General features: G+C 43.1%; 2 protein-coding genes across 2 annotated transcripts; both read left to right on the top strand.

The window, feature by feature from the left end:
- Positions 1 to 1,334: 1,334 nt before the first annotated feature.
- Positions 1,335 to 4,770, top strand: pcna (proliferating cell nuclear antigen). Its single transcript, XM_027018268.2, has 6 exons — positions 1,335 to 1,749; positions 2,976 to 3,073; positions 3,183 to 3,250; positions 3,345 to 3,539; positions 3,644 to 3,767; positions 4,267 to 4,770. Exons 1-6 carry the CDS (start codon positions 1,529 to 1,531, stop codon positions 4,341 to 4,343), a joined length of 783 nt encoding a protein of 260 aa, XP_026874069.1. The 5' UTR covers positions 1,335 to 1,528; the 3' UTR covers positions 4,344 to 4,770.
- A 4,465-nt stretch (positions 4,771 to 9,235) lies between these two features.
- kcnip3b (Kv channel interacting protein 3b, calsenilin) lies at positions 9,236 to 24,270 on the top strand. Its single transcript, XM_035535604.1, has 9 exons — positions 9,236 to 9,381; positions 14,799 to 14,997; positions 21,996 to 22,123; positions 22,681 to 22,750; positions 22,917 to 22,987; positions 23,387 to 23,494; positions 23,601 to 23,705; positions 23,902 to 23,964; positions 24,094 to 24,270. The coding sequence occupies exons 1-9, from the start codon at positions 9,376 to 9,378 to the stop codon at positions 24,139 to 24,141; spliced, it is 798 nt and encodes a 265-aa protein (XP_035391497.1). The 5' UTR covers positions 9,236 to 9,375; the 3' UTR covers positions 24,142 to 24,270.
- The last annotated feature ends 596 nt before the right edge of the window (positions 24,271 to 24,866 follow it).

A 24,866-nucleotide genomic window follows, 5' to 3' on the forward strand; every position in this document is an offset into this window, starting at 1 on the left:
GGATGAACCCTAACCCTAGTAAAGTATACAGGACAGGATGAACCCTATCCCTAGTAAAGTACAGAGGATAGAATGAACCCTAATCCTAGTAAAGTATACAGGACAGGATGAACCCTAACCTAGTCCTACAGTTCTAACTCCACATTGCTTCTCCTGAATCTCTTCTCATTCCATGCAGACTTTAGTTTCTATTGTTGGATGTTTTATTTCCTGTGGCACTAAAGGTTACGCCATCAACAACGTGGCCTGCATCACCCCCCAGCATTGTCTCGCTCCAGTCCAGTATATCCTGCTCCAATCGCTAAGTTCCGTTAAACAAACACTTGTTGGCTTCACTAATGCAGGCAAAGAAAGTCACATTTGTTTCAACAATTCAAAGACTTTTGAACGCAGTGTTTTGGGGATTAAACTACTTTAGAAATTAGAAACTAATGCATGTTTAATCTGGCCACAGATTGTAGAGGGAACTGTGTCATTATTTCACACTGCACTTACAGGTCTTGAGGGACTTTTGAGTTTGTAATGTTTCTTAATATGTCCTATCCATGCGCTACATGTACTACACTTTTCTGAGTTGAAAAGCTACTGTGCTTTTAAAAAACACTAGATCGTATTTGTTTTCAGTGAGACATTACTTGTGTAATACATGAGGATAGAGGAAGTGTTTCCCCCAGAGATTCTGGAGAGGCCCCTTCCAGGGACATCAGCCAGGTTTCAGCTCCAGAACCCCCTCCCCTGCCAACCCGTTAACCTCCAGTGGGAAATTCCGCCTGGCTCAGGAAGCCCGTGCTAGAGACGGAGCTGGAGCTACCTCCTCCACCACTGACCCCACCTCCAACCTCTTCCTAGTCCAGCACTCCACAGCGCTCCCTGGCTTCCAGATCAAGACAGTCTGGAATTATTCCTAGTTTTTAGATGTACGGTAAATGTAATGCATGCCGATTAAAAGTCTATGATGTGTCGGACTGACTTTCAGAGTGTGGGGAAATGAAATCACCTGACCAAAATCCTCCATTTACACTATCTGGTAACAAAATAAGTATTATGTTATTTATTTAATATTTCCTAAACACAGCACAGTGTATGAGGCACGGCTAGTTCAAGGTTCCATCCTGTTTATTATCATATCAGTGATTTGAAAATGTTGCTGCTTTATCTTAAAAACATTTCACAAGATCACGTCACAGACTTGACCGCCTTCGGCATAAAAATTGCGTTCATGATGCGTTAGACGTTTGAGAACAGCGACCTCTTGTGGCCGCTCGTCGGCATCACTGTTGGATTTTTGGGGGTGAAAGAGGAGGAGGAGGAGGAGTCCAAACGGAAGAGGAAGTTGCGCATTCGGACTTGACCAGCGCTTCCATCAAAAGCACAACGAAAGCGCGCGCGGAAGCATTTCGGAGCCTTCTGTCCCGGGGAGCGGCAGTGTCAGAGTTTGCTCGGCTTTGGTCGCCTTTATCGAACAGTCGCGGCTCCCCACTGCGCTTTGTGCTCCGGAAACGTAGGCTGCATCTCCAGATCCAGCAGCATGTTTGAGGCGCGGCTGGTGCAGGGCTCCATCCTGAAGAAGGTGCTGGAGGCGCTGAAGGACCTGATCACGGAGGCGTGCTGGGACGTCAGCTCCTCGGGCGTCTCTCTGCAGAGCATGGACTCCTCGCACGTGTCGCTGGTGCAGCTCACGCTGCGCAGCGACGGCTTTGACTCCTATCGCTGTGACAGAAATCTCGCCATGGGCGTCAATTTGAGCAGGTGTGGTATCTTCAAATTACAATCGTTATTAATCGTTAGAAAAGTTTTTTTGTTGTTGTTTTGTTTTGTTTATGTGACTTTAGCGCTTACTGTTCGCAGGGGGTTTTAGCGGCAGACATGTTGATGCATGTCTGGGACGTGCAAGCCTCGCGCGCCGTCATCTGTTGTCGCGATATTTCATGTTATGAACGTCGGTGATACTTAATAAGTCCGCGGTTGAAAACCTTGAAAGCATTAATTTGCGTGCATTTCATTTTGTCTGACACCATTTGGGTTTTGAACATCCGAGTAGTTATTTACCGCTAAAAAAAAAAAGTGGCTCTTTTCAACTGCGTGTGACGTCACTTGCGCGCGTGTGTAGTGGTTGGCGGGAAAAGGAAACCGGGCTGGTTCGAGTTCGCCAGCTAAGCTAACGTTAGCCGAGTTAGCTTTGTCTTTGTTCAAGGCCGAGTGTTCTTTCGTACACATTTCCTACCAGACGGCGTCGAACTAACAGGAACAGCTTTTCGTTATATGAACATGCTGCGTGGTTTATCTGCCGTGTGTCGGAACACCGCGGCTGCGTAGCTAACTGCTACCGCTCACCGGGTTTGAGCAGCTAAAGCTTCGGCTCGCCAGGCGTTGGTTTGCCGCGTGATTTTACGTTTACGTCATTTATCAGACGTTCTTCTCCAGAGCGACTTACAGAAGTGCTTTGTCATTTACTCATAGAATATATCAGTAGGGTAGAATTAAACATACCAGTGAACTAAAATACTGTCGAATACAGGGATCAGTGGTGATGACTAGAAATACAAAATACATAAGATCCATCTTAAGTGCAATAAACAAGTGCTAGAGTTTGCTGAACAACATCATAAATAAAGCCCTACAATAAGTACTAATTTAGTCAGTAAACATAGGAGCCGGGTCATTTGTCATTTAAATATTCCATGAATAGATGGGTCTTCAGTCTGCGTTTGAAGACAGCAAGAGACTCTGCTGTCCGGACAGCAAGTGGGAGTTCATTCCAACAGCTTGGAGCCAGGACAGAAAATGGTCTCGATGCTTTTCTTCCATGAGACCTGAAGCACGGTGTTTCAAGTCGAGCTGTACTTGAGGTTTGAAGTACTCGAGGTACGGATCGGTATGGTGTGATGCCAGACCAGCTCCTCTAGCCCCGCGTGATCGCCACACTCTGTGGTTTTTGCTCTCCTGTCATATGTGACACGTTGTTGTCTTTCCAGTATGTCGAAGATCCTGAAGTGTGCCGGCAACGAAGACATCATTACTCTGCGTGCGGAGGACAACGCGGATTCCCTCGCGCTGGTGTTTGAGACGCTCAGTGAGTTGACCCATTGATTTGCAGCTGCGTGAAGTTAATATTAAAATAGCAAGACCTCTCCTGTCCGAGGGCTGCGTACAGACTTAATGTGCACGCTGTTCTGTGTTAGATCAGGAAAAGGTCTCCGATTATGAAATGAAGTTAATGGACTTGGACGTGGAGCAGCTTGGAATCCCAGTGAGTTCATTTAACCTTCCTGTGGAGTGTGTGTGTGTGGTGTCAACCGGGAGTGCGTGTGTGTTAGGCTGCTGATCCCCTTTCCCTTCTCCAGGAGCAGGAGTACAGTTGTGTGGTGAAGATGCCATCAGGTGAGTTTGCTCGCATCTGCCGTGACCTTTCTCAGATCGGCGACGCCGTCATGATCTCCTGCGCCAAGGACGGCGTGAAGTTCTCAGCCAGCGGAGAGCTGGGTACCGGCAACGTCAAACTGTCCCAGACCAGCAACGTGGACAAGGAAGATGAGGCTGTAAGACTTAAAAGATTTTATCAACCCCATGCTCCTGTTGGACACAAGGGGTCTCAGGTACAGAACCTCAGACGTCGGTGCCACTGACCTCCTTCTGTTCTCAGGTCACGATCGAGATGAATGAACCAGTGCAGCTCATCTTTGCCCTGAACTATCTGAACTTCTTCACCAAGGCCACACCCCTCTCCAAAACAGTCACGCTCAGCATGTCTGCAGACATCCCTCTGGGTAAGACGCCCATGCGGCCACACATTTTACATGTCACTGTCCAATGGTGCAAACATCGCAAATTAAAAATTTTCCAGCAACACTAAAAATGTTCTGTTGAAATTCAGTGGTAACAAACATCATTTAGGTGTTTCAGCTCAGGGATGAGTGATCTTGAGTGTATGATTTGCTATTTATGTGACGTGCACGTAACAAGCAACATGACATTTAGCTGGTTTCTTTTTTCAAAAATAACAAAAAGTAAAGTTTTAGTTAAGCTGGTTACAGAAGCTGAGGCGGTTAACACTAGCCACCATATGAACTGAAACTAAAACTAGAACACAATAAATGCCCCCTTCAAAATAGTATTTGACAGTAAAATAACACTTAACAATAAACAATAAATGGCTTAAGGGTTAAAGGAGCTTAAGGGACTCCCCCACGTGCAGAACCGTGGCCCTGCCAGCAGTTGGTGGTGTTGTTTATGGCGAGGGTGTCTCACGCTTTGCCCTTCTCACAGTGGTGGAGTACAAGATCGCTGACATGGGTCACATCAAATACTACCTGGCCCCAAAGATCGATGAGGAGTCTTCCTGAGCGCGCACAAATCGCCCGTGACAACCAACTGCTCCGACCGCACCAACAGCCTTGGGAAGACGACCAAGCGAGTCCAGTAACGAGTGTTTAGACGTTCGGTGCCTATACCGGGTGCAGTGTTGCAGGCGCTCTCATGCTGTCCTTACATCCAGTCTTTTTGAACCCCAACTGCAGCCCAGCATTTTCAGGTTTCCTGCTATATCCAATGTATAGATACATGTCTGTAAATACAATGATGGGACTTGTTCTTTGTTTCTAGTCAATAAAACGTTTTGTAATGGTAAGAACTGTGGAGACAATATTTAATCATGTTTACACAGATCGATGTACAGGGGGGCTTGGTGGAACATTGGTGAAAGGTAGAAATGTCTTTCACCAGAGACCGGATAAGTGGAATTAACTTCGTTTTTCTACCTTTTTACATAAATAATCAAACATGATATTGGGTTTACAATGATGGTTAAATATCTTGGGTGTAGTTCTTGAGGGGGAGTGCGTCCCCACCAATAATTGATGAGTGTTGAGTGTTGTCCCCCCCACCAAAGTTAACTTGTAAATGGAAAAGCTACTGTTAAATATAAATAAAATGATTATTCCTGTGCTGTAATGTAACACTGATCTTTGCCCACTAGAGGGAGTCACTGCAGAGTTAATGTATGAATTGGCAGTGTTCCATCCGTACTTTACACCACGTTGGCCAGAGTAAGTTAATTGTTGGTTTGTGCGCCATAAATGATTTTAATCTACAGTTGTAGTCAGTTATGGAACAGGTCTTCACCATGCACTACTCCCTGGTACACTGCCAACCAAGCATGGGGGATTGGTCATGCACACAAGTATGAGTGCTAAACTGATGTGCAGTTGATTTGGTGATGAAGTGGTCAGCCTCCCTGGTGGAGTTCAGCAGAACATGGGTGAGGATGCACATCCCAATAGGTCAGTGAGTTTGTTTAAGGGGTGTGATTGTGTACTGTGTTTCCATACTTTTGTTGGAGCCCATTACTCATTCAGCGAGATTCGGACAGCCATGCTGAACATGGAAACTGCATGTGTATTGGTGTGGTTGAGCATATTCATCCTTTAATGTAAGATTGGCAGATATGTTGTCTCAGTTTTAGAGAATGTGTTGCACACAAAGGCACTGATCCTGATTGGTTTAATCTCGTATAGAAGTAAGACAAGCTGTGGAAAGGCTGGTAAACAAGATGCCACGTGTTGGAAAGAGGGCAAACTGGCCAGCTAAGGAGCTGCAGGCATGGGGACTCCTGGCAGGTGTCTGTGACTCAGCACTGCAGGTAGTGGACAGCACCCATAATGGATCACTACTTTCACTGAGCCTCCACTGCTTACTGTAGTGGGTTTTTTCAGTGATTTTGGATGGTTGTAAACTAAGATCAAAAGGAAAACACATCACTCCCACTCTGAAATATATCGGCCAGCTATGTTAGAGCTGACTTTATGGTGTCATTAATGGCCTATACATCACTTGATGGTGTATTTATCCTGTATGTTACAGCACTATGGGCTGAGCCTAACTAAGACAGCACAGACAGCAGCGTTTAGCTATTATGCTGTTATTAAATGGAACCAGTTATCAGAAAATATATTATGTTCTAGATGATTTTGAAACGAGAGCGAGAGCGTGGCAAGTAGAGTGACAGGTGAATGAAAGTTGAGCTAATTTTTATTCTCCATAACAGCATGACTCGAGTGAAGTCAAAACGAGCTGACAGTGCAGCTGTAACAGCTCGATGTGTTGAAATAAACACAGGCATACATGAGAACAGGTCCAGGTGACGTCTCCAGGAGCAGGAGCAGGAAGACTGGTAATGGCATTCTACTCTGTCTTCTACCTAGAGTACATGCAGGTTAGCAACCAGTTGGCGATTTGTTTTTAACTGCCTGTCCTCCACAGTAATTCTATGATCAATTTTCTCTTTGGTGTTCTTATTCTTTTATCCTATTCTTTTTTCTGACCATTGTGATGTGTATATTATTATATCGCCTAGTAACAATATCCACAGCAACAACCTCCCTCTTTCACAGCACATGTCCTTTAGGCTGTAGGTAAGAGTTGTTTGGCTGCGGTCCTGCCTGCATTATGGCACAGGCTGGGTCTGCCTCTTGTCCCATGTGGGGTAAAAAGCAGGGCTAAATCGGAGCATCTCGAACTTCACCTCTTTCCGGTAGACTCAGGACAGTGAGATCCTTGTGAGGAAGCTATCGATCCATCTGTAATTTGAAACAAGCATGGCTACCCAGGATGAAATTAAGGTTATAGAGAGCAAGGCAACTTTCCTGTTTGGAGACATGGGAGTGTACTGCAGTGGGAGAGTCTCAAAGTTATAGAGGTATCCTGATTTGGAGATGTGAATCAGAGTTCATCTGTTCACAACGATCCAAGTTGTGCTTCCTCTGTATTCAGTTCTGGCCTTAACCACTGGGAGGAAAGATTTGAAGCAAGTCTCAGCAGCAGCTGTTCAGCAGGTCCGGGGTTTTCGTCCCTGCTGTCTGAAGACTGGAAAGGGACAGAAGCTCTAATTGTGCTTCCTGGCCTCTCTGATCCACGCCGGGGGGGCAAACGGCGCTGATCACACCTGCTAATGGATAATTAAACTTTGGCAGAGCACAAGGGAGATTCACACTGATAAAGGTTATTTTCTTTAATCGTCTTTCAAATTGGTTTGACCAGGAGTGTGACCGCTGCTCTCCACTGAACGAACTTGGTGATTAAAAAATGTGTAAAGTGTCTCCAGGAGAAAACATGTAAAAACACAAGTCTAGAATCCAACATTCTGGTTAAAATATTTTTACACAGGGAATTTTAATTTTTATGTAATTATACGTATATGAGCATGACACAACTAAGAGCTTCTGGGTCTAATAATAATTACTGTCACATTAAGACAGTCATTAACCTTTCTTATTCTCTGTAGGATAACCTGACCTGGAGATGCAAAAGGATCCAGTCCACAAATGCATTTCATCATGCGTATGTCTCTGCATGGCTTCAGAGACCTCGTCGCATTGATGCCATGAAAACTCTGCTCTTCCTGATCTTGGTCATGTGGTTTTGGAACCTAAGAAGCTACAAGATAACACTGCTTCCTATGAGAAAGAAATAAGGCACAACTTAAAGAGCACTGTGCCCATGTGTTAATGGGTGAACTGGAACTTTCTGAAGTTCCTAAATGAAGTTTGCCATACTGGTGTGCACAGTGTTGACACATGAAACCTACATGTGCCATAACCACAGGTTTTGAAGATTCTGGAAAGCTTCCATTCATCCATAGGTCTGAAGTGGTTTATGGTAGGATTCATACACCAGTAAATGGATCAATGTATGATTATTAAGGAAGCTGCATGTGTCTGTACCATAAACACTAACCAATGCAGCACACATTTGACTGAATTTTCATTAGGACTCAGTGGTTGGGTTTCTGTACACCTGCGCTTAGCCTGGTAGCGATATTAGTCCCTCCAGCTCACAGATGATTTGGGAGTACTTAACACATACTTACACCTGCTGCTCACTGTATTAGAAGAATTTTTAGACTAGAATTTTTAAACCACTTTGCAGGTGTATAGTTATACATTATTACCTCAAACTGCCAATACACACTCAGTTTGTGGAGTTCATACTCCAACACATACACAGTGGTTAATTTCTTACTACAGCTGGATGTGTTTAAGTGGTAGTCTACTCACAATCCAGCAGTAACACTGCAGTGCCTAACACATTAATACCACTGATACATTAATACTGACACATTAATACCACTGACACATTAATACTGACACATTAATACCATTAATACCACTGACACATTATTTCTGACACATTAATACTGACACATTAATACCACTGACACATTAATACCATTAATACCACTGACACATTAATACCACTGACACATTAATACCAGTAATACCACTGACACATTAATACCAGTAATACCACTGACACATTAATACTGACACATTAATACCATTGATACCACTGACACATTAATACTGACACATTGATACCACTGACACATTAATACCATTGATACCACTGACACATTAATACTGACACATTAATACCATTGATACCACTGACACATTAATACTGACACATTAATATCATTAATACCACTGACACATTAATACTGACACATTAATACCATTAATACCACTGACACATTGATACTGACACATTAATACCAGTAATACCACTGACACATTAATACTGACACATTAATACCATTGATACCACTGACACATTAATACCATTGATACCACTGACACATTAATACTGACACATTAATATAATTAATACCACTGACACATTAATACTGACACATTAATACCATTAATACCACTGACACATTATCATTAATACCACTGACAATTAATACTGACACATTAATACCATTAATACCACTGATACATTAATACTGACACATAGTATTACCATGCCACTACCATGTCAGTGTTACTGCTGTAATAGGAGAAGAATGGTCTGCTCCCCACATCATCTGGGGGTGGTTCTGTGCTCAGAAACTGAGCTGCCACCTCTCCATGACAACAAACGGACTACAGACTCACTCGTTCACTTACAAATCCCCTAAAAATGTGGACTGTTTCGTAATTTAATCTTTTGGCTAAGAGAGACGGTAGCTATTCTGATATATCTGCCATTCTGATACATCTACATCCATTATTTTCGGACGCAACAATAACAAATAGGTTACAACAAAGTGTGTGGCATAGTTTTCCAGTTGAATGCCAAGTCCTCGTTATACAGAAATAATCATTTAAATAATTTAAATCTACTTATTCCGCTTCAGGTGCGCTCGAGCGTCGCTCTCCTTCCCGCCCCTCGCTGCTCTTCCTCTTTGCTCGCGCTCTGTCTCGAGGACGTGTATAAACGGTCGCAACTGATTCGTACGTCGTTTATCGTGAGAAAGTAAAAGCGACAGCGGGAGACCGGCTGAGGAGCTTTTAAAGCTGAAACGGAAACGAAGCGGAGGCACGGACACGGAATAACATGCAGGTAAGCCGTTTTTCCTCAAGACCGCGTCGTTAATTGAGGTTGCCGGGGGAATAATTGTTGGGGGAAATGTTTCTCATTCACTGTCACGACACAAAATGGTTTAGGAACTTAACCTAGGTGTTAAGCAACAACACAAGCGTTGCGGTTAATTTATAATAAATATCTATAATGTGTTTTTGTGATTCTCAAAAAAATCCCACTGATATATTTGAAGAAAGTGAGAAATTTGAATTATGCATTAAATGAGACACTCACTTCTGACTTTGCTTCCCTTGTTATCGGATACATTTGGAATCGCCACTATAACATGAAGGACCAAGGCGAATTACAATCAAAACTCCTAAAAGACTTCGTTTAAAAAAACTCGCTGCTTGGTGTCTTTGTTTCAACTGTAACACAATTACATTTTCGTGCATGTGGACTGTATCGTAAGTTAATCTTTTACGGTAGCTATTCTGGTATATCTGACATTCTGGAACATCTACAGCCATTATTTTTCAGACGCAACAATAACAAATAGGTTACAACAAAGTGTGTGACTTAGTTTTCCAGTTGAATGCCAAGTCCTTGTTATAGCGTTACTGAAGCACTTATTTAAATTATTAAACTTTAACAGAATTAAACTTTCGTGCATGAGCTAACATTTGGTTTGAGGTTGGCTAAATGAATCGATATTTATCAAAATACGTCATGCATTGTGTTCTTAACTGGGATTTTTAATTAGCTCACCAATCTCTCTCTTTATAATTCTGCTTCTTTATTTAACCATGTGTGATTTCGAAAGTAGGTTACTGAACATTTACTACGTACTTACCCTTTTTAAGTACTAACCACAGGTTAGTGATTCTGTTTTGTGGCTACCGCTGTCCTGACAGCATTGTGCACATTTCCAAACACTAAATGACATTGGGCTACGTCTTAACCCAAAACCCATTAATGCGACCCCATGGGAACCGAAAATACAACAATATGACAGACACTGTATTTATTAAGATGTTCAACACCCGGCCCCCTGTGTTAGACAAGGGTTACTCCCTTTGTATAGGATTAGTTTTAGTGTCACCACATGCTGTGGATTAATGTTTGTCGTTTTACATGACCGATTCAGTTCAGTGACGTTTATAGGCCTTTGCGCACTTTCGAGATGCCGCCACATCGGGGACCTTGACCAAGACTTCCGCAGGTTAAATTACTTATTTTTTTTAACCATTGTGAGGTAGACTTACTCATGTGTTTTGGATTATTGTCGTGTTGCATGACCCAGTTACTCTGCAGCTCACATACAAATGTTCTGACGTTGTCTTGAAGAATTCTGCGATATAGAGCAGGACACATAGGTCCTGACAGCAAGGGACCCAAGTCCTGATGGAGAAAACATCCACAAGCCATCACACCACCACCATCACTGCCATCGTGCATCGCACCATCACATCTTTAGAGGTTCTTCTTTAGGTTCTTTGTCAATTCCTGGTTGATTTTATACCTTGCTTTTGGAGAGAAGTTTGGGGAACACTACTGTTCCAAACATTCTCCAGTCCAACAGTGTGGTGCCGATTTCTGTCAAGTTCCTTTTAATTTAAAGACCCAGATTTAAATTATGACTGGATGGCTGTAACGCGAGGTGGCCTGAGTGCTGCAGGGCGAGGGGCAGGACGCACAGACTCCAGCGTCTAGGACATACATTTATTAATATTTAAACATAAAACACTAACGGCACTCACAAGAATTACACACGATTAATACAAACAAGAAACGGTTAACATTAAACACGGACAGTAAACATTAATACGATTAACATTGACAAAGAGAACATTACATCAAAACATTTATCACGTTACATCCAAAATGACCAACACTCTGCACACCTCGATATGGGTTTAAATACATATAGATAAACAAGGTTCAGGTGTGCAGGTGTGGCTATGAGCAGATCCTCTCATTACACAAGGCTGGCCAAACCACGTGATTCGCGGGAGTCGAGTGTTCCGTGATAATGGCTCTGTCTCTGTACTATACTTTTAGTGCACTACTTTTTGTAGTAGTACTACTCAAGGATCTGACAGTGGAATTATCTAGATTATGCCATGCAGTGTTAGGACTGTACTTAAATTAGGTTTATTCTGTCACTATACAGATCACTCCTCATTATACATACTTTCCAAATTAAAAACATTCCCTCTGTTACTCCACAAAGAATTCACTCTTTAGAGATAATTTCTTCGTAGAAATCATTCCTCATTACAGATTACTCCACAGGAGCGATCACTGCAGAGTGTATCCACATGCGCCATGTAGTGCTGGCATCCTAAATAAATGTGAACAGATGTACCCAGAGAAGCATAATGAATGCTGTCTGGACTGTGAGTGATGAGCACAAGCAAACACTTGTACTTGTATCCGACCTGCAACAGTAAGACTGATGTTTACTGCATCAGGTGTTACTCTTCATCCTCACCACTCCTCCTCAGGTAAAAGACATGATGAAATTATGGTCCTCTTCTACTGGATGCCCACAGAGAGAAACATGGAGCTGATGACAGCAGTAGGAAAGTGCATTTAAGAATAAGGGCAAGAAAGAAATTTGATTAGATTATTAGATTAGATTACCTGCCCTGAGTGTGCAAGAGACTATGTTTAATTGTCTGTTGTGTAAAGACATTATGCTTACTGGACTCTCTGTAGAAGGACACTGGCAGTTTGTTGAGAACACAGTGACCCATGATTAGTGAGGAAAGACCTGCCTGTCTTACATTTACATTTACGGTATTTAGCAGACGCTCTTATCCAGAGTGACTTATTTTTCTTAGAATAAAAAATGTTGCAACATTAGAGTTGACAATAATCTTTTATTCTGAAAAACAAAATAATACAAACAAGCTTATGTATATCAAGAAGTGTGAGAAGTAGGTTAGAATTAAACATACCAATGAACTAGAATACTGTAGAATACAGGAATAAATGCTAATACCTAGAAGTGCAAAATACATAAGGTCTATCTTAAACAATGATAAATGCTATAAATAATAAGTGCTAGAGTTTGTTAAAAAGCATAAATAGTGCTCTACAAAAAGTACTAAATTAGTCAGTCAATATGGGAGCAGTGTCAGTTGTCCTTTAAATATTCTGCAAATAGATGGGTCTTCAGTCTGCGTTTGAAGACTGCAAGAGACTCTGCTGTCCGGACAGCAAGCGGGAGTTCATTCCACCATCTCGGAGCCAGGACAGAAAATAGTCTCGATGCTTGTCGTCCATGAGACCCGAAGCAAGGTATTTCAAGACGAGCCGTATTTGAGGTTCGATTGGGTACAGATTGGGCTTTGACCATTGACCTCATGTATGAAGGGGCTAGTCCATTTTTGGCTTTGTAGGCAAGCATCAAAGTTTTAAATCTGATGCATGCAGCTACAGGGAGCCAATGAATGGAGCGCAGCAGTGGAGTAGCATGTGTGAACTTTGGAAGATTGAAGTCTTATCGTGTGAAGAAACAATGCTGCTGTTTCAAGTCTTAGGGACAACATCTGAGCTTTAACATCAGAAGTACAATGATGAATATGTTGGCTTTATTTTAAATGCTGTCATACTGAAGAACAGAAAGACTTACTCTGTTGGGGGGCAGAGTCTGGTGAGCCAGGACAGGAGAGAAATGGAGGATATTATTTAAACACTGTAGAGACTTTAATCATTAATGAAATAATCTGGCCAAGCATAAAGGAAGACCCCCACGGGCACAGTATAGAGCTAGCCAGGGGAACAATGGTTCTGGCAAAGTGCTGGGTGGAAAAGAGTGTGTGTGTGTGTGTGTGTGTGTGTGTGTGTGTGTGTGTGTGTGTGTGTGTGTGTGTGTGTGTGTGTGTGTGTGTGTGTGTGTGTGTGTGTGTGTGTGTGTGTGTGTGTGTGTGTGTGCATGGGTGCATGTGAAATTATTGAGCAAGCCAAGGGAACAATGCTTCTATCAAAGTACTGTGAGGGATAAGAGTGTGAGTGAGTGTGAGTAGGTGTGCATGCTTGTGTGTTTTTTATGCTCTGTATAGTGGGTTTTGATAGTATGGTCAATGCAGTAGTTCACACTCTCTGAGTTGATTAGATGAGTTTTGGATTCACATACAGATAGATTACAATTCAGAGGCAGATAGTGTACAGACCCTAGACCTCTGTGAATGGACGTTCGACAATTTGAACACCAGTTTGCGTTTCTCTGTTTTGGTTAAGCAGTCAAGCTGGCTGTGCCATGGAGCTGCTTGTGCTCAGGGAGATTGTGAGTGTTGTAGGTGCTGTACACAGCTGTCCCGGGGCGGGCTGGACACAGTGGGTGGGACAGGGACTATTCAGAACTGACTTTTGACAGTACTTTGTGTGAAAAGCACACATGACCACCTGTACTAATGCTGGCATATTAATAATGCAGCAGGTGGCAGACCCCTGCAGGTGACGGCATTGAACCAACGTAAACCCACACACACACGCACACACAGGTGAGAGTTATTATGATCATAGTCACAGGAACACACAGATCCACACGCACAGAGACAGACTCCACAGTAGGAGTCAGATCATTCTGATGTGTTCCACACTGTAAAGCTGCTTGGTGGTTACAGATCCTTCCCCTATTTTCATCTCTCAGAGGAAACCCAGCACACCTTTCACACCCAGGCACCTATTGTGGATTCTTTTGGCTCAAGCTTTTGGGTTTTATTGTGTCTGCTTAAAAGATCAGAATTTTAAAAATGCTGACATTTTTTCCATAATGTGCTCAAAGGTTTAAAATGAAGTTTGTGTGTGTGTGTGTGTGTGTGTGTGTATACTTTTACTGAAGCTGTTTTCAGACTCTGAATTATTCAGGATGCTCTGAATAAATATGAATAGAGAGTAAACCTTAAACTGAGCTATAGTTTAGTCTATATTCATATTCAAATAGGAAGAATAAGGTGTGTGTGTGTGTGTGTGTGTGTGTGTGTGTGTGTGTGTGTGTGTGTGTGTGCACTTGTGTGAGGTCTAGCAATGTTTACAGAAATACTGGCATGAACACCCCCCCTCCCTGGTGAGGGGGTGGGAGGGGAGATGTTCGTGCCAGTATTTCTGTAAACATCTGTAAACACAATTGTGCGCCCACACACACACACACACACACACACACACACACACACTCTGTATCATAGACCCAGGCTCATTCTCAATGTGTTGGGGACACATTTACTTGTGTCGTTGCTTCTCTTGTTGAGTTTTGCCTGCAGTAACCCCTGAGTGTCCATCACATCTGTCTGCTGATTGGGTAGAATTGGTCTGTTTTACATACGTAAGTCGCTGTAGCTAAGAGCGTCTGCCTGATGCTGTAAGTGTAAACGGCACAGCCTGCTCTCTGTGTTCCACTCTGACACGTTCACTCTGGTCTATGCCTCATTGTTTTCTGTGCCTAACAGAACAAAGATCTGAAGGACGTCGACAGGGGTCTTCTCTCCAGTGTGAATGTTTCAGTCATGCATAAGGGGCAGGACGGAGTCCCCACCACGTGTGAGCAAGGTGGCGCCAAGTGGCGCAAGCCCTGCCTCTCCTGCAAGAGTCTGATGAAGTGCTGCTTGGTCAAATGGCTCATTACCAGCACAGGACCACAGGGCATAGGTATGGAAAAACACACACACACAGCACAGGTGCAACCAGATCATACACTTATAACAGGAATCATCCAACCCCAGGTATCTAAGTATGCCCCACCCACAGACCAGCCGCCAAATAGCCACTCACCTGCAGAGAGAGAGGAGCTCTAACCCACTACACCTCCCTTTCCATGGTATTTTAAAGAGCACGTACATTTTTTTGGAATATGGTATTTACATATTTATTTGTTTTACTGCACTCTTCCTCCTGTCTCCTATGGCCCATGTTGGACCCCTCTCTGTTAAAGCCCCAGGGTTAAAGGTTATGCTTATTTTGAGGGGGTGTGTTCAGCCCTGTCCCATCATGCATTTTTGTCCTCTGTAATCAGGGTGAACAGTGCAGCTTGACACAGCCCTTTATAATCAGACATCTCTCATATCACTCCAGTCTCCCATTACGGTACAGAAATAACAGCATGTAATTATATATCTGATTATTCTATTACACATCTTATCACTGTGGATCTGAAACACAGTAGGTGTTCCTGTCCAAATATAGAACACTGTATGTGTATATGAGAGACAGCATGTGTGTGTGTACAACCACATACCCACAGGAAAGAAATGCACAATTCACACACACACACACACACACACACACACACACACACACACACACACACACACAGACACACACACAGTTACAACTACATAGTCAGGGAACTCTGTGTGTGTGTGGGGGGGGTGTGTATGTGTGTGTGGGATGTATGTGATTACAGTATCATACTTCGTTTGTATGTAAGTGTACTGTGTGTATGAGCATATGTACGGCATGTACGGCGCCACCTACTAACCCAGAGAGAACATCCTAAAGCATTATAACACAATAAACCTGGTCCAGCCAGTGTCATATATAATCTCCCCCTAGTAATCATATAATCTTAAACTAAGATGCTGTTAGTTAACACTGGTCCTGAGCACTTTCATCAGCTGCAGGTGTGAATGCATCCAGCATGTCAGCACAGTATCTCCACAGAGATGGTGCTTTTGATGGTAATCTAAAGCAGTCTTCCTTCCACAGTTTGAATAGTAGTGAGTGGTGCTGCTGGGCTTTGAGATGTTCGTGTTACACTGCTCTAATATTGTCTGGATAAGCTACACTAATATGACTAAATATCAAATACCCGCCGTGTGTTCGCAGAACTTTCAGCCTGCTCAACACTGCACTCTAGTGGCCGTCTGTCAGTGTTCCGTATAACATGCGAAATGATGGTGGTACGAGGTTAAAAACAGTGCCAAATATGCAGTATTAATTCAGGGGAGGAAACGCCCCATGATGTAGATTACAGCTGTGCGTTTTAAGATTTACTTTGCAGACTTAATTTTCTGAAGCAGAAAAAAAACAAGTGAGGTTTGCTACTGTAATCCCCCCCACACACAAACATACACTGTTTAAGTGTTAAAAGAAATAAAACTCACTTGGCGTGTTAGTGTGTTTATTTGATGGTGAGCCCTTGGCGTTGGTGATGGTGAGCACGTTTCCTTGTTGGCCTTAGTCGCTGGGGTGGCCAATTTAGATTTTACAGATTAGCAATTTCCGTAAGGGCTTTCTGCTTATAGCGCACACAACTGCACTGCCCCCACACAGCCAGTCACTTCTCAACAATGTGCATTATTAAACGTGTGTAGGGCTTTTTAAAATCATAAGACTGAAATCGCAGGATAAATCTCTTTTGTTGTCTGTAGCAGTATTTTAATGTAGAACTGTGAAGGCAACAGTCATAATACAATTATAATGAATATAAGAGAAATACCAAAGCTCACAGTGTGTGTAGACAGGTGTGTTAGGTGTTGTATTTTTCTGAGAATAAAAAATGTTGCAACATTAGAGTTGACAATAATCTTTTATTCTGACTCAATGAAAAACAAAATAATACAAACAAGCTTATTTATATCAAGAAATGAGAGGGTTTTTGTGAACTCTAAGAGCATAAATTCTATAAGGAGTTTTTAAAATATTCTATACTATGCATTTACATTTACGGCATTTAGCAGACGCTCTTATCCAGAGTGACTTACAAAAGTGCTTTGTCATTTACTCATAGAATATATCCAAGTACAGTATACTAGGTTAGAATTAAACATACCAATGAACTAGAATACTGTAGAATACAGGGATGAATGCTGATACCTAGAAGTGCAAAATACATAAGGTCTATCTTAAACAATGATAAATGCTATAAACAATAAGTGCTAGAGTTTGTTAAAAAGCATAAATAGTGCCCTACAATAAGTACTAAATTAGTCAGTCAATAAGGGAGCAGTGTCAGTTGTCCTATAAATATTCTGCAAATAGATGGGTCTTCAGTCTGCGTTTGAAGACTGCAAGGGACTCTGCTGTCTGGACAGCAAGCGGGAGTTCATTCCACCATCTTGGAGCCAGGACAGAAAATAGTCTCGATGCTTGTCGTCAATGAGACCAGAAGCAAGGTATTTCAAGCTGAGCCGTACTTGAGGTTCGAAGTACTTGAGGTACAGATCGGGCTTTGACTATTGAACTCATGCATGAAGGGGCTGGTCCATTTTTGGCTTTGTAGGCAAGCATCAAGGTTTTAAATCTGATGCATGCAGCTACAGGGAGCCAATGAAGGGAGCGCAGCAGTGGAGTAATGCGTGAACTTCAGAAGATTGAAGACCAGTCGTGTTGCTGCATTGTGGACAAGTTGTAGAGGTTTGATGGCCCTTAGAGGAAGACTAGCAAGTAGTGAGTTGCAGTACTCTTTGAGATCTTTGAGATCACAAGAGATTGCACAAGCACCGGGGTAGCTTCCTGCGAAAGAAAGGGTCAAATCCTTCATATGTTACAAAGGAGGAATCTGCAAGACGGGAGTTAGATTAGAAACATGAGTTGAGAACGACAACTGGTTGTCCAAAGTTATGCCCAGGCTACGGGCAGCTTCAGATGGTGATACCAGGGAGTTCTCAAAGGAAACAGTGAGGTCATGGTAAGGGTTGGGAGTACCTGGGATGAACAGAAGCTCAGTTTTACAGGGGTTGAGCTTCAAGTGGTGGGCTGTCATCCATGACACAATGTCAGTCAAACATACCGAGATACGTCTGGAGACCTGCGTGTCAGAGGGTGGAAAAGAAAGAAATAATTGAGTGTCATCGGCATAGCAGTGGTAGAAGAAACCATGAGAAGATATTACATCACCAAGAGAATGAGTATACAAAGAGAAGAGAATACTGAGCCTTGTGGAACACCAGTGGAGAATCTACATGGTTTGGATGTGGATCCTCTCCATGTCATCTGATAGGACTGTCCCTCCAGATAGGACTGAAACCATCTCCAAGCAGAGCCAGTCACACCAAGAATGGAAAGAACAAAGAGAAGAATGTTGTGGTTCACTGTGTCAAAGGCTGCTGAAAGGTCTAGAAGAATCAAAACAGATGACTGTTTGGCAGCTTTAGCGGCATGAGGTTTCTCAGTCACTGATATGAGGGCCGTTTCTGTAGAATGCCGGTTTGTAGCCAGACTGATTGGGCTCATGCAGCTGGTTCTGGGTGTGAAAAAGAGACAATTGATTATAAACTGCTCATTCAAGGGCTTTTGAGAGGAAAGAGAGAAGTGATATCGGTCTGTAGTTGGTAACACTGGAGCTGTCAAGTGTGGCCTTCTTGAGGATTGCTACCACCCTGGCAGTTTTGAATGCAGTAGGCACATATCCAGAAGATAAGGAGTTGTTGATGATGACAGAGATGAAAGGAAGCAGATCTATACTATACAGTATTTAAATATACTACATTTTCCAGTGATTCAGCAGTCATTTTAGTGATTCTAATAATAATGACTTTTAATTTCAAACAGAGATCGCAGGACCCCAATAAAACCACTGGAGGAGCCCCACCCAGCCCACTAAAACAGAACCAGTATGGCCTTACAGATGACCAGGGGTCAAGGACGTTTGCTCTGTGTTCTGTGAGCAGACAGCTCAGTTCACAGTATTGCCTCTTACATCTCGTCTGCCATGTTTTGTTTAGTTTGAAGAAACATTGTATTTATTTACTGACTAACTCACTCACTCCTTAATTTCCTGCTGTTGTCCAGTGTGGTCAGCATGTCTCTCCAGTGAGTCCAGGAGCTTGAGTGCTGTGGGAGACGTTGGGCTACTCATGGAGGACTGGTGCGCTAATTTAATGTCCGAGTGCTTAAATTAAAGTGAAGATCAGCTGAAGTTGACTTTCCTGATTGCTTCTTCCTAAGAGCTTCACATTACTCCTCAAACTCTTTTGCTGAGGTGGACAATGTGCTAAAGACATTTAAAAAAAAAAGGTAAATTATTAACAGCATTTAACATTTAATGTTTCCTGATTCATGAGGTGATCATGCAGGTTTTGGTATGTTAGTGTCGTGCAACCTCAAACATAGTTTTGAGTTTTGAGCTTCAAACACGTAGCTGAGATGGCTCCAAAGCTCACCTCAGAAGAACATCTCAGATTGTGAGAGGACACAGCCTGCTCCTTCTCTCTCTCTTTCTCTCTCTCTCTCTCTCTCTCTCTCTCTGCCTGTCTCCCTCTACCCCCTCCTCTGTCTCTCTCTCTCTGTCTGTCGTTCTCTCCCTCTCTTTTCCCCCTCTTTTTCTCTCTCTGTCTGTCCCTCTGTCTCTCTCTCTCTCCCCCCCCTCTTTTTTTTCTCTCTCTCTGTCCCTCTCTCTATCTATCGATCCTCCAGTACTGGTCCTCCCTCCTGGTTAAACTCGTGCATTAAGGAATGCTACCTCATCAGCTACCAGTCACGAGAACTGGCTGAAATTACTTTATAGGTCATAAATACTTGATGGTCGGGTCACTGGTAAGGTTAGAGCAGGACAGCCATTGCATAAAGTGTATTTTAGTTGTACTGTGGGAAAAATGCAGAGAAAGATGCCTAACTAGTGTCCTGGGCAACATAAATGACGTGCAGTTATTTTATTGTGATATACCCCATATGGCCCGCTTCAGAGTGCCGACAAAACTGGGAGTGTTTCTTTAGCATTATGCAGCTATAGAATTGATTATTAGTGTTAAGTATTCAGAAGTATTCAGGCCTCACTTACTGCTGCGTGGAGCAGAAGGGTGAGGGTGTGAGGGACAGGGCTGACGTGGGGGCAGGTGTAAGTGATGCCTGACTCAGCTCATCCGCGGCTCTAAAGCAGCATAAAGCCCTTCTGCTGATACAGGAAAACCCGACCAGAACCACAAGCACAAACACTCCTGCGATCAGTAAGCACTCCCTGGTTTATTAACCGCCTTAATGCTGAGGAGAAGTTTGGTGCAAATGGAGTGACTTATGGAAGGTTTGTTTATAAGTGTGTTTCAGACAGAACAAGTGCGTCGGGCCTCTTTTCAATGAAATTCTAATGGCGATGGCGCTTTTGTTTTTTGCTTCTCTGTCTCTCGTGTCATCACTTGCCAACGTGTCTGAGAGTGGCTGTGGTTGTGAGGTGCATCAGTTACACGTGATAAACGGCTCTGTTAGTACTAGCATTTCTATATGCTAGACAGATGCTTTACAGCTCAAATGAATATTACCACAGCAGAGAACCCACTAACACATGAGGGACCATTGACACATAAGGACCAATTAACACATAAGGACCTGCCATTCCATAAGGAATTTTACCAAGCCATAGAAAACATAAAGTTGGATGAAAATTCAGAACAAAGAGGGTGTGGAACTGCAGGAGGATAAAAAGAGAGAGAGAGGGAGGGCAGTGAGAGAGAGAGAGAGAGAGAGAGAGAGAGCAAGTGCACTCCTCTTTGCATTATGGCGCGCTCGTTACTGTACGTAATTGCTGTTGGTGCAGTGAGTCGGCAGATGGTGAAGAGTGCTCAGAAGGGTCGTGGTAAACGCTGCGTGAAACCCACAGCAAGGTCAGAGCTTTGTCCCCAAATGTAGGACCAGAACACTGCCTGAGCTCTTGGCATCTTCTACAAAACTCCAGAAAGCAGCGATCTGCATCTCTCTGGATGTCCTCTGATCTGTACAACAAAAGCATCTCTGGTGCTGACACGCTGGACATTTTTAAAGTTTTGAGGAGTTTTTTTTTCTTCTTTCACTTTTATTTTTTGAGAAACATCTTGGAGTGTGTGGCTTTGGATGTTGAAGTAAACAGAAAACTGACAGATTACCTGTCCACCTGCACGTATCTGATTGGCTCCTTATTTTTGGCTTTGAGATCTTTGCAATGTGGGGACAGCAAACACCTTCTATTGGTCCAAGTATAGATTGTCACCCCAAAGTATATCTGGAAAAGACTTTGAGTGAAACATCAGATGAAGAGAGGAGACTGTTCTGAAACCCAGCGTGGACTCTGCTTTGAGCCCTGTGTTAGCCGTCTGTGCTCCACGGCTGTGCTGTGATGACTGTGCAGGGTATGGAGCTGTTTGCTGTGGCCGTGGTGGTGTTGCTCCTTTTCATGGTTCTGAAGCAGTTTAGCCTGTTGGAACCTCTTGATGGTAAGAACATGCCAGCTGCCTCTCTCTCTTTCTCTCTTTCTCTCTCTCTCTCCCTCCTCCTTTACAGGAACATCGCTACGAACTCTCCAAGAATGCTTGAGTAGAGGGAAAGCGTTATGTTACAGGTTGCAGACAAGTGCAGAGTCATGTGTTGACTCTGTGTGTTGGCTGCTTTTATGTTAGAGTACCGGTACAGTCATGTTTGTCAGTAACAAAGCTACATGTGACCGTGCTACTTACCTTCACCTTCTCTAGAACCCGACACTGCTCAACATCCTGCCAGACTTGAGTTGATGCCTGCTCTGACTCTTTCCTGTTTCACTGAGCTTCTGTTTTGCTGTTTCATTTCATGTGATGTTCCTGCTGTTGTGAATGTTAGTCTCAGTGAGGGGCATCTCTGTAAGAGCCAGTACTGTGTTTCCTTCAGGTGGCTATAGCTCAGCCATCTACTGCTCGCCCAGGACACCTCACGATTCTTCCCCTCTCCTCCCCTTCCCTGGCATGTCTGCCCCTGTCTGTCTGCAGTAGAGACCAGTGACTGGGAGATGGAGCTGGCCACAGTGAGACACCACCCTGAGGGCCTGGAAGTGCTGCAGGCACAGACCAAATTCACCAGGAAGGAATTGCAGTCACTCTACAGGGGCTTCAAAAATGTGAGACTGGCTTTCCTTTAGAGCCCAAATGGAACCCTGCTGACTGCTGAGGACTTAAGAAAGAGCAGATCTGTAGGAAACTTATCAGAGCAAAGGATCTTGAGTGGTTTAATGACTAAGTATCTAGATACAATAATGAACAATATGTTGTCATTGGAACCCCAGAATGAGTGTGTAAAAAGGGCTGACAGCGTTTGTTTTGTTAGATGAAGCATAGGTTATGTAATATCGATAAAACCTTAATGGAAATGTTTTACCATTATAGAGCACATCTTATGCTTTTCAGTGACCTGCTGGTTTTGTAACCTGAATGTGAAACATAAGAAGACTAAACTGAGAAAGGGTTTGTAGTTTATGCATGCTGTGTTTTTATGTATGTACTTTTTTGTTTGTTTTATGCTGTTGTTTATAAAGTGGTTGTGTATGTGATTATTGTGCTTTTTTTGGTTTTCAACTATGCGGAAAATGAACTGGCCCCAACAAGGATTCAAGTACATGAAAATCAACTTTTCCCTATTGTTGTCTCTGTGTCCGTCTGTCTCTTGTCCTCTGATTAGGAGTGTCCCAGTGGGTTAGTTAATGAGGAGACCTTTAAGACGATTTACTCCTGCTTCTTCCCTCAAGGAGGTATACTGGGAGTTTTACTGGTGCTTTAATGGGTGTCTTAAAGTCCAGTATCCAAGCATGAGGGAAATTATGGTAGCTGAACAACACAGAACAACATCTCAAGCTAATTCCATAGGCAGGTATATCTCCTATAACTGGGTGTTTGTTTGACATGATGTTTCTCCAGATGCGACCACATATGCACACTTTGTGTTCAACGCATTTGATGTGGACCAGAATGGTTCTATACGTTTTGAGGTATGAAGCGCTCTCTCTCTCTCTCTCTCTCTCTCTCTCTCTCTCTCTCTCTCTCTCTCTCTCTCTCTCTCTCTCTCTCTCTCTCTCGTGCGCTCTCTGTGTGTGTCTCTCTCTCTCTCTGTCTCTTTCTTTCACTCTCTCTCTCTCTCACTCTCTCTCTCTCTCTCTCTCTCTCTCTCTCTCTCTTTCAGCACTGTACCAAGATTACAGTGAAGTCATAAATCCTAACTGGGATGTTGCCTTGTGGTCAACAGTGTAACTGCAAACATTAATTTTTTTTTTCCTCTAGATATCCATTTACATTAAACTTTTATGGATTATCTCTGTATATTTCATTTTATTTATTTTGGTTTACATTTGAATCAACTTAATCTTATCTGTGTGTGTGTGTTCTGGAAGGACTTTGTCATAGGTCTCTCTGTACTGTTGCGTGGTTCAATAACTGACAAGCTTAGTTGGGCCTTTAATCTCTATGACACCAACAAGGATGGATACATTACCAAAGAGGTAGGAAGAGTCAACAGAGTCTCACAGCTCAGTAACACAGCGGCAGCTCACTAACACAGTGAATGATTGGGTAAAGTACTGAGTTTCAATATTTCTTGTCTTGCAGGAAATGTTGGCCATCATTAAATCCATCTATGATATGATGGGCCGTCACACATTTCCCAGTGTCCATGAAGACACACCATTGGAACACGTGGAAAGGTTTTTCCAGGTAAATTTCCTTTAACTAAGACAGGTCCATCTGGTTAATAAGTCTCCTTTTCATTCTTCTAGTTCAGCGCTACATTAAAACACTAACCATTAGTTCTTATGTAGTCTGTATTCAGCTCCTGCAGGTAATCTGTTTGGGTTTCCTCCTCTCAGTGTCAACATAAACAAATGCTAACGTGTAGAAATGTGCTTTGCAGAAAATGGACAGGAACAGAGATGGTGTGGTCACCATCGATGAGTTCATGGAGACCTGTCAGAAGGTATTACAAACCTATAATCACATCTACTTAAGAATGAGTCAGTTACAAAATGTAATGTCCCCTTCTCTCTCTCTTTCTCTCTCTCTCTCTCTCTCTCTCTCTCTCTCTCTCTCTCTCTCTCTCTCTCAGGATGAAAACATTATGACCTCCATGAAGCTGTTTGAGAATGTCATCTAAACAGCCATATGAAATGCGTGGCACCCCTGTCCCACTGAGAGCTGCTCTCTGACCATGCCCCGGTCGCCCCTGTTACACACACACACACGCACACCCCGTTACACACACACCTCGCTACACACCTACACACTGCACACCAACACCCCGTTATACACACTCACACACCCCATTACACACCCACACACTGCACACCTACACCCCGTTACACACCCTTTTACACACCCACACCTCATCACACACACACCCATACCCCGGTAAAATAAAACACTGTACACCCACACCCGTTAGACACCCACACTCACATTACACACACACACACACACACACACACACACACACTGCACTCAGTCCCCTACTGCATGTCCATCATAATGAATCCTTGCTGAGTGGCTGTTTTGTACATCTGTAAATACTGAGTTGAACTGGATGGATTTCTGCCCTAATAAACAGACTTTTGCATGCGTAACTCCACCGTACTGTAGCAATGGTCAGTTACATGCTAGTCCAGTCCTGATGATTAGAAACCCCTTCTTCTCCCTCCACAGCTCTACGTCCTGAATCATGACTCATGAATCATGACTCACGGGTCATGACTCAGCTGTCTAATGAGGTGTTAAACATGACTTGACCAACCAAACAAACAAATTTATATCTTACTGCCAGGTTCTAGTTTTACTTCATTTTACTTAAATTTAAGTAAAATTATTCATTGTATTAATATTAGG

The sequence above is a fragment of the Electrophorus electricus genome, chromosome 17 (genome assembly GCF_013358815.1).
Source record: "Electrophorus electricus isolate fEleEle1 chromosome 17, fEleEle1.pri, whole genome shotgun sequence".
NCBI classification, from domain to species: domain Eukaryota; kingdom Metazoa; phylum Chordata; class Actinopteri; order Gymnotiformes; family Gymnotidae; genus Electrophorus; species Electrophorus electricus.

What these genes read in the sequence shown, in the direction of transcription:
- pcna (XM_027018268.2), top strand. Translation starts at nt 1,529, where the DNA reads ATGTTTGAGGCGCGGCTGGTGCAGGGCTCCATCCTGAAGAAGGTGCTG. An exon ending in ATGGGCGTCAATTTGAGCAG is followed by an intron (nt 1,750 to 2,975) that starts GTGTGGTATCTT and finishes TTGTCTTTCCAG; the next exon opens with TATGTCGAAGATCCTGAAGT. An exon ending in GTCTGCAGACATCCCTCTGG is followed by an intron (nt 3,768 to 4,266) that starts GTAAGACGCCCA and finishes CCCTTCTCACAG; the next exon opens with TGGTGGAGTACAAGATCGCT.
- kcnip3b (XM_035535604.1), top strand. An exon ending in CACAGGACCACAGGGCATAG is followed by an intron (nt 14,998 to 21,995) that starts GTATGGAAAAAC and finishes GTCTGTCTGCAG; the next exon opens with TAGAGACCAGTGACTGGGAG. An exon ending in ACGTGGAAAGGTTTTTCCAG is followed by an intron (nt 23,706 to 23,901) that starts GTAAATTTCCTT and finishes TGTGCTTTGCAG; the next exon opens with AAAATGGACAGGAACAGAGA.